At 39.9% G+C, this 16637-nt stretch overlaps 1 protein-coding gene across 1 annotated transcript in view; it reads right to left on the minus strand.

Moving 5' to 3' along the window:
• LOC113648461 (E3 ubiquitin-protein ligase TRIM16-like) overlaps positions 1 to 14112 on the minus strand; it is a 16614-nt gene extending 2502 nt beyond the window's left edge. Inside the window, exons 1-5 of the mRNA XM_047818446.1 lie at positions 13087 to 14112; positions 9047 to 9142; positions 8674 to 8907; positions 6228 to 6399; positions 5348 to 5407 (exon numbers count right to left, since the gene is read on the minus strand). Of these exons, the coding sequence (XP_047674402.1) occupies positions 5348 to 5407; positions 6228 to 6399; positions 8674 to 8907; positions 9047 to 9142; positions 13087 to 13680 (1156 nt within the window). The 5' untranslated portion in view covers positions 13681 to 14112. The remainder of the gene's footprint in view (positions 1 to 5347; positions 5408 to 6227; positions 6400 to 8673; positions 8908 to 9046; positions 9143 to 13086) is intronic.
• Between the last annotated feature and the right edge of the window lie 2525 nt (positions 14113 to 16637).

The raw sequence follows: 16637 nt of genomic DNA on the forward strand, positions 1-16637 counted from the left end.
GTAGAAAAATATTCATATAAAATCCATTTTTGAGTCTTTTGACTTGAATTTTTTTAGTGAAAGCCAAGATATGTGGCTATGATTCTCAGTTGTTATTTAGCTCCTAACATGTTTCACAGCAATAAGATTCATCAGTTTATTAGAAAAAATCTCAGACGGAAATCAAAACCCTCCATTCTAGCCTCTGTAACTTTGTGTCAGTAAGGCCTAGAATCACTCTGACACTTGTATCTGAAACTAGACTCTCATTGGAAAGACTCTCTTCTTTCCAATGAGACCAGGTTCACCCCTGTGTGTATGTGTAGTATGTGGGAGATGTACCACTATTTAGGTGGGTAGGTCATGTAGGCGAAAATTATGAAAATAGGGGGAGATCCATAAGAGTTGTTACCTCTTAATCAGTGAAAGTAATTTCTTTCCTTAATAATCTCACATCATTAATAAGGTGTGATCAGGGAAATAGTCATGTACTACTGTTAGCCCTTCAGTCTCTGAAAGAAATTTGCTTTTTATGTCATGAGGATAAATAAATAATTAGATTCATTTGAATTCATGGAATCACCATCATTGCCTGAAACCAAATTTTTACCCTCACTTCTGTCTTTTTTTTTTTTTTTGCATACTTATTTACCTTGCTGTAACATACCTGCTTTCTTTTTCTGGGTATTTAGTGTTCAAAGCATTTTCTTCTTTTGAATTATTTTTATATAGGTATGGTGAAAATATGTGGTCATATTCTGTATGAAACAGTTGTAATATGTGATGGTTACGTTGTAACATGACCTGATAGCTAAAACCTCTCCTCTATCAATTTAATTGCTATTAATTAAATAAAATTTATTTTACATCAGAACAAACATTTATTAACTTATAAACAATAAAAGAAGAAATAGCTTATAAATAAGGACATGAAAAAGATGCTGTATTTGTTTGTTTATTTACTTAGATTTTTACTTAGTCACTTATTGCTTAATGATCTGTATCATCTATAAATTAGTTTAGTCATACACGACCCTTTCATGGGTTTTATCCTCCACTTTTGAACATAAGCCACAGTACATGGCATTAGGATCATCACATGATATATGTCTTAGCTCTTAACCACACCTCTTATTGACCTGCCCTCATTACTTTGTGTCCTGCAGGTTACACCCATGTATGTTTTTCTCTGCCTGTTTCTCATGCTGCAGTAAATATTAATGGCTAACAGCACAGACTAACAGTTACTTTTAATAGCTGGACACCTTCTAACACTGTGTTAACTCCTGTGCACAATTGATATTTGGATCGGACATAAGCATTTAACAGATAAGAGAGAGAGAGAGAGAGAGAGAGAGAGAGAGAGAGAGAGAGAGAGAGAGAGAGAGTTAGAGTTGACACCTTATGGCTTTACACAAATATCCTCTGGAATTTGTAGCTATTCATGATCCCCCCACCTTGATAAGATTCCCAGATCTAGGTGAAGAAAAGTAGCTATAAAACATGTTGTTGCCATGACCATGCTGCATTGTGGGGACAGTGTTTTTTGTAGATTTGCCTTTTTTGCCATTTGTGTATAACGGCTCTCACTGTGGTTCACTGGAATCCGACAGCTTTAGAAATGGCTTTATAACCTTTTCCAGACTGATAAATCGTAATAACTTTCTTTCTTATTTGTTCCTGAATTTCTTTGGATCTCAGCATGGTGTCACTTTTGAGGATCTTTTGGTCTACATCACTTTGTCAGTCAGGTCTTATGTAAGTGATTTCTTGATTGTGAACAGGTGTGGAAGTAATCAGGACTGGGTGTGGTTAGAGAAATTGAACTCAGGTGTGATAAACCACAGTTATGTTATATTTTAACAGGAGGGCAAACACTTTTTCACACAGGGTGATGTGGGTTTGGATTTAGTTTTCCCTTAATAATATAAACCTTCATTTAAAAACTGCATGTTGCATTTACTTGTGTTATCTTCGACTAATATTTAAATTTGTTTAATGATCTGAAACATTAAAATGTGACAAACGTGCAAAAAAAAATACATAATCAGGAAGGGGCCAACACTTTTTCATACTACTGTACATAATATAGTCTCCTAAATCTGACCAAACATGCATTCCCTTTTTTCAGTGTTTTTTCACATGAACGTTTAATTTCCATGTCATATTAAAGAAAGTGTTAAATAAATTTCCTATTTTGTCTGAAGCTATTGATTGCATATGACATGCTAATCCTACTTACAAATGGCCATAGGTTTTTAAGTAATCATTCCTGTAAAACAACTATTTTGAATCGGATAACTTAACAATTACTCTATGAACCCCAAACCCAGCGTATAGAGGCTGAGTGAATGTGGTGTGGACTCTGTGGAGGAGCTTCATGGTGTCAGAGACACTGTAGAAGGACAGAGTTCCTGCACTGTGATCCACATACACTCCTATTCTGGAAGATGATGGACCACTGAGATCAGTCTTAATGTTGTTGTGATAGAAAGAGAGAGATGAAGAACACCACAGACTCCAGGACTTATTGTTGAGTCCAAAGGTACACTCATTACTATCTCCTTTTCTCCTGATGTCTTTATACGAGACTGATATGGACACATCTCCATCACCGCTCCACTCCACCTCCCAGTAACAGCGTCCACTTAAACTTTCCTTACACAACACCTGAAGGCAGGAGTCAAATTTCAGTGGATGATCACAGTAAGGCAGTGTTTTCTCACTGTATCTCACTGCTCTGTTCTTGTCAGACAGAACAAGGTTATGATTTGCCGTGTTGGGATCCAGAGTCAGATGACAGAAATCTAAAATAAAAGCAGAAATAAAACAAATAAACAATTGTTAAATATTAACATTTTTAACAAAAAACAGATTGTGTGTGGGAATGTTTTTGTCTTGCTGAGTATGGAACCTGCACAGATAAGAATATGTGAGAAATGTTACATTGAGGGGACCAGCTGAACTGTTTTTTGAAAAACAGTTTAGATTAGATTCTGAATAATTTCTGGTGTTCAAAATCAGGGTTATACACATTATCCTATATTCTGCTGTACCCCATGGATGGTCTTTCAACACCTTTTATACCAGAGGGTAACAAGAAACTTCCCACATGCTGTACTCAGCAGTCTTCTGGAAGGGGTGTCTGTTGTACTGTCATGAAGTGACATGGTTAGACAAAGGCAAGGGAGGATCCAAATGCAGTTTTACTATTTAATGAACAAAACGAGAAACAGGCAAGCAAAACAGGTCAGAACACTGAACAGGACAGGGAACAGGTACAGACAACAGAATACGCCAAACACCAACAACGACTCACAACTAGGGAATGAACAAACAGTGTAGATATAGGGAACAAGAACCAATCACAAGACGGAGGCAATCACAGACTAAGACAAGACACCTGGGGAAGAGAATGAGTGTAGTTAATGTCCATGGTAACAGATAGGTAGGTGGGGTAAACAATTAACAGCAGGGAAATGACAGCAGACAGAAACAAGGGGAAACATAGACAGACTCGTTAGATAGACACCCCCCCCCCCTCCCCATGAGCGGCTTCCAGATGCTCCCAAGGCTCCAAACAGAAACAAGGGGAAACATAGACAGACTCATTACAGGTACATTGAACTCATTTACAGGGTAATGAACTATTTTTAAATATCCTTCTGCTAGAACAGTCTTAATGGGTTTGATACTGCTCTTAGTAGTCATACAGCGGAGTGGGTAGCATAATAAACTGTGCAACCTGTTTCAGGTCACCATGAATCTGAGTGCAACATTGTGAAAAACAAGCTGTAGGAGAACAGTGTTGTAGGGCCCAAATGCAGAACTTAGACTGGAGCTTAATTACATAAGTCTTTAATGAGCACACCAGGTAACAGAGCCACTGAGGGCAAAATGAGAGAAGGCAGCCATGAAGCAGTGAGGGGTTGGACAGACAGAGATACACACAGTGTCAGCACACAGAGTTCACATACAAATACACAGTTACAATACAATGTAAGCAAACAGGTGATCCAATTAGAAACACATCTTAGAGAATCGTTAAACCAGTGATCTGTCCATACTAGAATCGGATGTTCCACGTTATAAGCCAATGATGCTATTCCTCAAGATAAAAAACTTTACCTCCAAGAGCTTGCACTCCTTGATGGCATATTTGTGTTTAGTCAGGCTGACATGTAGAGAGAAGAAGGTGCAGGGCTCAGACAGGACAGCCCCCCATACCGAGGACAGAAGCATCCATCTCCACCAGAAAACTGCAGGGATGGGTCAGGTAGAGTCAGGATTGGGGCAGAGATCTTTGAGTCTGGTAAAGGCTTGTTTGGTGTTGGGGGCTGCGACAGCACTTTAGCTTCTGAGGGACTTGCGGTAAAAGATGGCAAACCTCAGGAACCCGCTGGAGCTGTTTCCTGGCTCTCAAGGCATGGCAAACTTCCCACTGCCTCAACTCAGCTGGAGTCTATCTGTACATTACCGGCCAAAAGTATAAACCCCAGGAAGGAGGTGCTCGAACTATGGAATTCACAGTTCTTGGCTTTTACATATAGATGTTTCAGAAGCAGACGTCAGAGTATGGCCCAAACATGCTACTCCAGGGAGAGGGAGAAGATGAGAATGTTGTCTAAGTATACAAAGACAAACTTGTTCAGTATTTCTCACAGGACGTTATTCACTAGAGGTTGGAAGGTGGCCTTAATTTTGGTAAGAACAAACAGCATGACCAGGTACTCATAGTGGCCTGTTGGGGGAGTTTAATGCAGTCTTCCACTCATCTCTCTTCCGAATTTAATCCAGATGATAGGTGTTACAGAGATTAAGCTTGGAAAATATATAGAGTAGGTTTGGAGCAGACTGGAGACCAGCGGCTCCCCACTGGCACTTCCTTTAGCGACAAGCCATGTAGCCGGCCTCCACACAGGAAAGGCCAAGTCTGTTGCCTTGGTGCTGCTCTTTCTCATTGGAGGTTAACTGCAAGGTTGGAGCAGTTATCTAACAAAGCGGCTGCAGAGGGGCATGATCAAGGAGCTATGAGTGGGAATCTGGGTTGCCAGAGAGATAAGGTCATCCATATTGGGTTGCAGGTTATAAGAAGTGAGCTCATAATTGAAATCCGCAGTGAGACTCCACGGAAAGTAACTAAAATTTACCACTCTAAGTAACTGAATCCTAGGAAGGTCAAATTCACTACTCTAGGTTAAAGAACTATATCTGTGCCATCAAGAACATGTTACATTAAGCAGAAACCACCACAAGATCGTAGAAATTGAAACACCTGTGTTTGTGTGTGTGTGTGTGTGTGTGTGTGTGTGTGTGTGTATGTGTTTGTGTGTGTGTGTGTGTGTGTGTGTGTGTTGATTAGACGTACATTTGAGAAATTTTTCTCTGCTCTGTAGCTCCGATAGTGAAATAATATAAACTGCTGCAACTGTGGAGGGAATAAATTAAGAAAAGCAATGATTTTTTTTGTGTGTAAAAAAATGTATTTTTACAGTCTCCTCACATCACACACAAAAAGAGGAGACTGTAAAATCTCATATCAACAACAGTGTCTGAGACAGGATGCTAATTAAGCATCATATTCAGTACAACAGCACGTCTCTTAGTGTTGTGTTAATAAAAAAAAATTATTAGCATCTAACTGACTTTTTAGACACAATGTGACCAGCTGGGTGGTTTATTTTGCTCCAATTTTTTTGTGCAATAGGAAACAATATCCTAAGAACCTAAATAGAGTTGACAGCCCATCATAAGTATAGTAATGGTTTCAATGTGAAAATTCAAAATTCAATACAAGAATTAAAAAATAAATAAATAAATAATTAAACATTACTATTACATAGTTATTACTTACATATGATTTGCTCTACATATTCACCCTTATGTTATATAAATTTTCCATCATGTTTTTGTACATTTTTAACCAACATATTTGGATCGACTTACATGCTAAACAAACCCACTCTGGTTCCTGATATTTCACACAACCTGTAGCTCAAGTAACAAAATGATCAAATTTTGCATTCTAATTGCATTTAATCCATTTAACCAATCTTTTTTTTTTTTTTTTCAAAAATTAAAAAAAGACAAGAATAATTTCTCAATGAACGATGTGTAGGTGTACAAGCAGGGAGCTGCAAGTGAATGTAAATGTCCAGTGTAAAAGTAAAGCAAAAACTGTCATTTTTTCAATGTTTCAGTAAAGATGTCCATCATTGTGTTTCTCCAGCAGGAGCAGCTCCTCTTACCATGTGGACGGATTTTGTTGAATTCCTCCTCACAGAATTCCTCCAGTCTCTTCTTCAGGTCTGAGAGAGAATTCTTCACTCTGTCAAATGACAGATGTTGAGAGACCCTGATGCTGGATGTGTTAAAATTTGGTCTGTGTAATAGAGGAGACTGACGTCCAGAAGCTAAAGTCTACAGAGAAGAAATGAAATGAAAGACACACTTGTGATGTCAGACAGGGACATTTATTTAAAAGTGAGAGGTGTTTTAGAGAGTGTGTGTGTCAGGACTCTGCCTGGACTTTGGCCATGTGCCTTTTTGATTATGTTCTGTGTTCACTTGTCTGCCCAGCCCTTGTCTTTTCCTCCCTGCCTCTGCACACCTGTCCCCATGTCTGATTAATTATTTGTACTATTTAGTTGAGCCATGTTGCCTTGCACAGCGCAGAATCCTCTGTTGTCTTTTGTTGTCGTCCTGTCGTGAGTCTGTGTTTACATTTACAGCATTTGGCAGACGCCCTAATCCAGAGCGACGTACATAAGTGCTTAAATCTCTAACATTGAATACATTAATGCTGGTTCACTAGGTTACAGATACCATGAGTTTAAAACATTTATTCAAAGATACAATGAAAAAGTGTCAAAGGTTTTTTTGTTTTGTTTTGTTTTGTTTTAAATGCAAGATATATTAGAAGTGGTGGAACCAGTCGAGCAGTGCTGTAGATCGGAGGTCGCGGGGTGCAGTGCGAGGAATGATGAGGGCTTTGAGGTAAGAGGAAGCGGGTCCATTTTTGGCTTTGTAGGCCAGCATCATTGTTTTGAATCTGAAGTGTTCAGCTACCGGAAGTCAGTGGGGGGATTGCAGCAGCGGGGTGGTTTGTGAGAACTTTGGCAGGTTGAAAACAAGCCGGGCAGGTGCATTTTAGATCATTTGCAATAACGGATTGCGTTCATAGGTAGACCTGCCAGCAGTGCATTGCAGTAATCCTGTCTAGAAATGACAAGAGACTGAACAAGTACCCGAGCAGTCTGTGTGGACAAAAATGGCCGAATCCTTCTAATGTTGTAGAGATGTAACTGACATGATCGAGTCACATTAGCAACATGAAAGGAAAAGGACAGTTGATTGTCCATGGTTACCCCAAGGTTTCGAGCTGTGGCTGAAGGGGAGATCAGATCGTTGTGCAAGGATATAGCAGGATCATGACCTGGGGATGAATCACCTGGGATGAACAGCAGTTCAGTTTTGCTAGGATTGAGCTTTAACTGATGAGCAGTCATCCATTATGATATTTCTGCCAGACATGCTGAGATCCGGTCAGAAGCTAAGCTGTGTATCATCAGCATAGCAGTGGTAAGAGAACCCATGTGATGATCTTCACCAAGAGAGTGAGTATGCAAGGAGAAAAGAAGAGGACCAAGTACTGCACCCTGTGGGATGCCAGTGGAGAGTCTGCGTGGAGCAGATGTCACTCCCGTCCATGTTACCTGATATGAGCGCCCTTCCAGGTAGGAAGCGAACCATTCCCAAGCTGATCCGCAAATCCCAAGACTCTTGAGGGTGGATAAGAGAGTCTTGTGGTTGACCGTATCAAACGCTGCTGAAAGGTCAAGGAGATTAAGGATGGATGACAGTTTGGCTGATCTAGCCGTATGTAGCTTCTCAGAGACATCCAAAAGGGCTGTCTCTGTAGAGTGAGCTGCTTTAAAGCCAGACTGGTTGGGATCTTGGAGGTTGTTCTGTGAGAGATAGACAGACAGTTGATTATAGACAATGCATTCAAGCATTTTAGAAATAAATGAGAGAAGTGATACCGGTCTGTAGTTACTGATGTCTGATGGATCCAGAGCAGGTTTCTTTAGGATGGGAATAACCCTTGCTTTCTTGAAAGTAGTTGGTACAAGACCAGATGCTATCGATCTATTGACGATAGTGGAAATGAAGGGCAAAAGGTCTTGCGAGATGGTATGGAGCATAGTGGTAGGGGGTAGGATTGCAGGACTGGATGAGTTGTAAAATCTCTTCTGCTGGCACAGTTGAGAAATGTGACAACGAAGGTGTAGGGGAATGCATACTGAGATGAGATAAGATGTAAGTGCAGTCGGGGCTGAAGTGAAGGTCCGGCAGATTTCCTCAATCTTCTCCTGGTAGAAAGAAGCAAAGTCTTCTGCAGTCAGGGAGGATGAAGAAGGTGGAGCCGGGGGGTTGAGCAAAGAAGAAATGATATTGTGGAATTTCCGAGGGTCATGTGAGGAAGCTTTAAACTTTTCCTTGTAGAAGGAAGTCTTGGCAGAAGTCACATCTGAGGAGAACTTGACAAGAAGTGTTCCTGTTCTGTGTTTTTTTTTTTTTTGTTAATAAATCCTTGTTTAATTTACGCTATCCTGCACTTGGGTCCGTTTTTACCCCTGTGTCACTGACATTGTGAGGAACATCTGACTCTGTAGATCAGACAGTGTGTGTTACCTGGAGGAAATGGATGTGATCATGTGTGTGTGAAAGCTTCTCCAGCTCAGTGACTCTCCTCTGTAGATCATCAATCTCCTGCTCCAGTTGCTCCAGGAGTCGTTCAGTTCGACTCAGTTCAGCCTTCTCCTGAGCTCTGATCATCTCCGTCACCTCCGAGCGCTTTTTCTCCATGAAGCTGATCATCTCAGTAAAGATGATCTCATTGTCCTCCACTGCTGTCTGTGCATTGAGCTGTTAGGAGACACACAACACATGAAGGTCCATTTAAAGCTCATCTCTCATTCTCTCTCTTACTGGGTCTCTAAATGTCTCCATGTTGTCCATGTTGTGTGTGTTTCTAGGAGCAGCTCTGTCTCTGCTCACTGCTCACCTTTATAGTGTTCACAGCCTGTTTCAGCTCCTGCACCTTCTTCTGCTTCTTCTGGAGTCTCTGCTGGAATTTCATCTTCTCCTTCTTTAACTCACTCTGAGGACACATATGATGTTATAAATGATGTGGAGAGAAATATTAATGACAGTTAAAGGGTTAAAGTTCACTACTGTCTTGTTCAGATTAGTTTAAGTAGTAAAATGTCTGTTGGCCGAGTGAAGGTTCAGTCATCTGATGTGTTTATGACAAACGCTGAGTAAAGATATGTTTACTGAATACATTTATTTTACTTAGCTCTTCAATCACAAGTTTAATCTTGTAACTGACCAAATACTAATCTTTGAATAATATTAAACTTTTTGTATACCGATCTTGCCATTATAATGATTTAGAAAAAGATGGCGCCGATGTGTGTGGCAGGCCGTCTCTTCTCTCTAACCGTAATCATGTTTGTGTTGTTTTTACTAACTACTTTTAACAATGTAGACTCTCTACTGGTGTATGATCGCCAGACACTTCTGAACATTAGAGCGAATATGGAAAATATGTTAATTTATAAGTGTGTGTGCCCTGTGATGGGTTGGCACTCCGTCCAGGGTGTATCCCGAGGTAGGCACAGGCTCCGCGTGACCCAAGAAGTTCGGATAAGTGGTAGAAGATAAATGAATGAATGAATGAATGAATGAATGAATGAATGAATGTTAATTTATAATTCTGGTGACTCGAAAACCTCACCTCACCTGCACGATTTACCTGCATATCTCTGCCGAACGCCGCTTCCTGCTCGGAAGAAAAAGCGACATAGACGGCGGGGGAAGCGTGGGGGCCTACTAGTAAATATTAAATACCGGCTTGCAGTTTCCCGCAGTCCCCGTAGAACGTTAGCGGAGTATCAGGTAGTCGACTGCTTCTATATTTCCATGTGCTCTTTGGATCTTGTTTACACCTGGCTGGTACCGGTGGTCGACGCCAACGAGGAGTCCAGGGTTCGCCAGTCAGTGTCTCCCCGCTTGCGGAGAGGTGGAGTAAACTCATTGTGCCTACGGGTGTTGGATCGTGAGACCCGGATAGCAAATAAACCAGCTCCAGCCAGGATTGCTCTGGTAAATGCCAGATCTCTGATTAACAAAACGTTTATCTTAAATGACTTTTATACCTTGGATCTACTGTGCGTGACTGAAACCTGGATGAATGAGGGTGAGGTAAGCCCATTCTCAGAGGTTTTAGCGTTAAACTGTGGCTTTCTCAGCTGTCCACGACTTACAGGATGGGGTGGAGGAGTTGCTATTATTTTTAAGGAAAAATTCAACTGCCGGCGTGTGATGTGCAACACGTACACAAGCTTTGAGCTGATTGCGTTTGAAGTGAATCAACCTGACCCAGTGCTATGCGCTGTGATTTATCGTCCTCCCAAATACCATATAGACTTTATAAACGACTTTTCCGATTTTCTGGCAGAAATCATGCCGAAGTATGGCAGAGTTTTAATCGTTGGAGATTTTAACATCCATATTTGTTGTCCCTCCAAACCGTTGGTTAAAGACTTCCTAAATCTCATTGAATCGTTTAATTTAACGCAGTTTGTGGCCAGTGCTATTCATGAGCACGGACACACATTAGATCTGGTCTTATCATGTGACCTAGCTGTTAATAATATTAATGTTTGTGATGCTACTTTTTCTGACCACATGCCTGTGCTATTTGAGATTTCTTGTTTCTGTAGTCCGAAACCACGTGCTCCTGCTCGTCACTGTCGCTCATTTAACTCTTTAACTGCAAAACGGTTTACTGATGTTTTTAAAAACACAAACATGGCCTTCTCGGTGTCCACTCACCATTATAATACTGATGAGTTAACATCATTATTTTATTCTTCTTGTGAGAATACACTGGACATTGCTGCCCCTTTCAGGACTATGCGTGGTAAGCCAAAATCTGAACCATGGCTGAACGACACTACCCGTGCTGCAAGGTGTGAGTGCAGGAGAGCTGAACGCCAATGGAAAAAAGATAGGCTGCAGGTTTCGTCTGATAACTTGAAAGACAGCTTGTTCAAATATCAAAAAACTGTAAAAATGGAGAAGTCAAGGTATTTCTCTAATGTCATAGCAAAAAATTATCATAAACCTCGTGTTCTGTTCAATACTATTAATTCTGTTTTACATACATCTCAACCAAAAAGTTTTGAATTTTCCAAAGAAACATGCGAAAATATTTTGCAGTTTTTTAATGACAAGATTGTGACTGTTAGAACCAATATTGTTCACTCTTCTGCTGATATGTCTTCTTTCCCTGTGTGCTCCTCTGTTTGTAATCAGTTTGAGCCAGTGTCTCTTGCTTGTTTAAAAGACATCATTGATAAAATTAATCCATCTTGTTGTCCAGACATTATTTCCCCAGATTTCCTAAAGAAGGTTTTTGAAACGCTTGGCCCTAACATTCTGATGATTGTAAATAGTAGTCTCACTCATGGGGTTGTACCCCTACATTTTAAACACGCTATAGTGGAACCACTGATAAAAAAAAAACCTAACTTGGATTCATCGGTTCTTGCTAATTTTAGACCCATTTCAAAACTCCTGTTTGTTTCCAAAATATTGGAAAAAGTTGTTTTTAGTCAATTATTAGCCTATCTAGGCTTGCATGGCTTGCAAGAGTTGTACCAATCTGGTTTTAAATCACTTCACAGCACGGAAACGGCCCTGGTAAAAGTTTATAATGATTTATTATTGACCACTGATGCAGGTAACTATGCTGTTCTTATGCTGTTAGATCTTACTGTTGCGTTCGACACTATAGATCACAATATACTAATCTCTCACCTTGAGCATTGTGTTGGTATAAAGGTATAAAGGTATAAAGGGTGCCGCGTTACAATAGTTTAAATCTTATCTGGGTGAAAGAACTTTCTTTGTACGTCTTGGGGAATTTGTGTCTTCTACTGCATCTCTTGTATGTGGAGTCCCTCAGGGTTCCATTCTTGGACCGATTTTATTTTCTTTATATATATTACCTTTAGGGTCCATTTTTAGGAAACATGGCATTTCATTTTACTGTTATGCAGATGACTTGCAACTCTATCTGCCTTTGAAACGGAAGGATGCAAACTCTTTGTGGCACCTTTCTCAGGCACCTTTGCTGAGATGTCTTGAAGATATTAAAGCCTGGATGGCCTCCAACTTCTTAAAGTTTAATGAAGATAAAACTGAAATCATTTTATTTCGACCTGGCGGTAAGATTAATACTCGTGATGTAGATCTGGGTGACTTAAAGTCATTTGTGAAGCTTGTTGTTAAAAACCTGGGGGTTTTAATGGACGGTGACTTTAAACTAGAAAAACAGATTAATTTGGTAGTTAAATCGTGTTTTTTTCAGTTAAGGCAATTATCTAAAGTCAAGTCATTTGTATCTTTTACTGATTTTGAGAGGGTCATCCATGCTTTTATATCATCCCACCTGGACTATTGTAATAGTCTCTATGTAGGCATTGGTGAGGCATCTCTAACACGCTTGCAAAGGGTACAAAGCGCAGCTGCACGTTTATTAACCGGGACACGCAAACGAGAACACATTACACCTATATTGGCTTCCCTTCATTGGTTGCCCGTTCATTTTAGAATTGATTTCAAGATTTTACTTTTTGTTTTTAAATCATTAAATAAGATTGGTCCTAAGTATCTTTCAGACCTATTAAAGCCATATGCTCCATCCAGAGCACTTAGGTCTGCTGGGCAACTGCTTATAGTATCCCCCAACGCAATATTAAAGAGCAGAGGTGACCTTGCCTTTAGGCAGGCTCCTTCACTTGCTGTTTCTATTGTTTATTTTATATTGTTTGTACAGCACTTTGGAGAACACCTGCTGTTTTAAAAAGGTGCTCTATAAATAAACTTTGATTTGATTTGATTATGTTTCTCATGTTCTGTGAAGCTGCTATGAGACAACATCCAGTGTTAAAAGCTCTATACAAATAAGTTTGAAGTGAATTGAACCAAAGCTGCTGAATCTAAATGAGAAATATCATTCGGATGAGTTCTCACCTGTTTCTCAGCTCTTCCTGCTGCAACTGATACAACGTCATGGCCTTTATGTTTATCCAACAAGCACAAAGAGCAAATACATCTCTGATCAGTACGACAGAAGATCTTCAGAACTTCATTGTGTTCAGGGCAGATCTTCTCTTGTATATTTCCAGAGGCTTCAATTACTGTGTGTTTTTTCAAAGCAGGACTTTCAAGATGAGGTTTGAGATGAGTTTCACAAAATGAAGCCACACACACTAGACAGGACTTGATGGCTTTGTATTTCCTCCCTGTGCAGAAATCACACTCCACATCTCCAGGTCCAGCATAACAGTGAGCAGGAGAAGCAGCTTGGACTTCAGTCTTCTTCTTCAGTTTCTCCACCACCTCAGCCAGCATGTTGTTTCTGCGTAGAACAGGCCTTGGTGTGAAAGTGTCTCTGCACTGAGGACAGCTGTAGACGTCCTTCTGATCCTCCTGATCCCAGCAGCCATTAATACACACCTTACAGAAACTGTGACCACAGGAGAGAGTCACCGGATCCTTCAGGAGATCCAGACACACTGGACAGATGAACTGATCCTGATCTACTGAAATACTCGCCTCAGCCATTTTCCTGAACTCACAGAGAGAGTGAGAGAGAGAGAAAGAGTCACTCAGAGCATTTTCTGTGAAATAAGGGAGAGAGACTTCCTGGTTCTGGGTGGCAGAGAAATGGGGTGGAGAGTGGAGAGAGAGAGCAGGAGAGAGAGAGCAGGAGAGAGAGAGAGAGAGAGAGAGAGAGAGAGAGAGAGAGAGAGAGAGAGAGAGAGAGATTTTGAACACATGGTTGCATAAGTATCTTTTTGATACTGAAGATCTCTCACTTGTTAAGCTTTAAGCAATAGTGTACACTGATGAGCTGTAACATTATAACCACCACATAATATTATCCATTCCGTCCTCGTGCCTCTAAAACAGCTTTGAGCCATCTAGGTCTAAAGTCCACAAGACCTCATAAGGAGTGCTGTGGTATTAAACATCATGTAAGTTGAGAGGTGGAGTCTCCATGGATCAGGTTTTTTTGTCCACCAGATCCCACAGATGCTTGATCAAATTGATATCTGCGGAAATTGGAAGCCAATTCAACACTTTAAAACCATGTTCCTCAAACCGTTCTTGAACTGCAGAGTAACTCTAAATGATGACTCTAACATTAGCAATCCAATGTTGTAATGATGGAGTGATCTTGGTCTGTAGCAGTGTTTAGGTAGGTTGTACAAATTAAAATAACCTCCACATGAACCCCAGGATCCAAGGTTTCCCAGTAGAACATTACCCAGATCATAACCCTGCCTCTGCCCACTCATCTTCTTTCCAGATTTCATCCAGTTTTCATCTCCTAGAAGGTAGCTGCATCAGTGAGCCTTGAGCTCCATGACCCTGTCACTGGTTCTCAGGATGTTCTTATAATCCTCTCCTGCTGTGTCCTGGAAGACATTTATCTCCAAATTGTTACATTGCTTTTTGCATGAAGATCTCAAAAAACCCCAATCTGCTTTTACACCATTGCCTTCAAATGGTTTAGTAACTTGCTGCTGTTCCACACAATCACCAGAAGAGGGTGGAAGAGATTAAAAAATATTAGTGTTGGAGATACAGTGAGATCATCATACACCTCTCACGGGGAATGCAGAATTTTAGACGTTTGAGTTCGACAGGAAACCTTTATTATTTATGACAGGAAACCTATTTATTAAGTGTTGAACTCACAATAAAAATAACTTAGAAGAGGCCTGAAGTTCTGATGTTGGTTGCAAGTCCAGTGATGTCCAGGTAAAGTAGGGGAGACCAAGGCTGGTTGTCTCACGGGTTGGTTGTCACATTGCTTATTCCAGACACACTAGGTGGCGCTGTGGAAAAATTTTGATATCAATCTGTCAGCCTTTTGATAGCTTATTCATTTGCACTTGTAATTTTGCTGAGTAGACACAAAACATTGATGTGAGGAGAGAATTTTTTATTTTCATGAGCCAGAGTAAATTTTCATGTTGGTGTTGTTTTTGTGTTGAGAGCTTGTAGGATATTAGTCATTCGAAAACAAAACACTGATTAAAAAGCCAAAAGTAGTAGCTTTATTTTGAGTCATATTTTAGCTATCACGTAAAAGCCATGTGGCAGCTAGCTTAGCATGTTTGTCAAGAAGTCAGTTGGGGATGGTTGTCTCATAGCTTGCAGGGTTGGTTGTCACATGTGGCAACCAACCCCTCAAGTATTAGAATTTGTTTGTTTTTTTCAACTGAGAATGTGCAGACAGTGATATATTGTGTCTTTGTTGGTAGAATGGTCAGGAACTTCAAGAGAAAGACAAACAGGGGCAGAACACCAGCAGACATTATGCTTTTGGCTGTGAGGCAGGTGAAGCTAGAAGGCAAAAGCATATGTAGCATAGCTAAAGAATTTGATATTAACCCGTTACATTGACCCGTTACTGCCAGAAAATGTCAAATGATGACATCCAAGGTCAAGCTACCACTTTCTCAGTGCCAGTTGGCTATATAAAAAATCGCCAGATTTTCAACGGTCACCAAGAACAGCAGCTGAGAGATTACATAATAAAGGCCTCTGAGATCTATTATGGTCTCTCTCCCAAAGAAGTGTGCAGTCTGGCTTACCAGTTTTCAGTGTCAAATTAAATAGCAAGTCCAGGGAAGTATGGCTCAGATGTGTTCGCTGCCAAATGTGGGCATACAAAGATTCATGCAATACAATTCATGCATGAGTAAAAATTGTGACAACCAACCCCGGTCTCCCCTACATTACATTTTAGACTAATTTGCATTGTTTTTTTTTGTTTTTTTTGGAATAGTCATGATTATTTGCATTTAACAAAATACATTTAAACTACAATAATGAAGGTTTTCTGAAAGCCGGTGTTGACAAGTTGAATACAACATGATTTAATAACAGATAAGAACTTATTTCTTTGGTCACGGCACCACAAGAGAACTATTTATTATGTCGTTTATGTTACTATTTATTAACTATTTATGTACCGACTTCTAACATTTCGGTCAAGACAGTAGATAATAAATAAACGGTTATGAACGGATTAACTCTCTTTTATTACTCGAAATATTATGAATTATGAAGTATAAAATAAAGACTCCATATGGATGTATAAATGTTCATTAGATCAACTTGTGGAAGTGTCAATATAATGAATTTATGGTTATTTGTGTGAAAGAAATTCAGAGCCCCAGTTCTATAAAATAATACAATTTTATCTGATTTTTTGCACATTTTAGAAGTGAACACAGTTTCAGTAGTTGTACATTGTTTAACTCGCATAAATTAATAGAAATCCTTCATATACTGTACCAGTGGAACTGCTGCAAACTATTTTAATGTAATCCGTCAAATTTACTTTCAATAAAAACATTAAAATCAGCCACAGAACAACGTGATATGACAGAATTAAAGCACAAGTCTATATGTCGGCAGCTCTGAATCAAAGCTTGAGATCCGATCCGATTCATTTAAACGAGTACTTGAAAGGAGTCGGATCACCAGAGTGAATCATTACGCCC

Source organism: Tachysurus fulvidraco, chromosome 9 (assembly GCF_022655615.1).
Source record: "Tachysurus fulvidraco isolate hzauxx_2018 chromosome 9, HZAU_PFXX_2.0, whole genome shotgun sequence".
Classification (NCBI taxonomy): domain Eukaryota; kingdom Metazoa; phylum Chordata; class Actinopteri; order Siluriformes; family Bagridae; genus Tachysurus; species Tachysurus fulvidraco.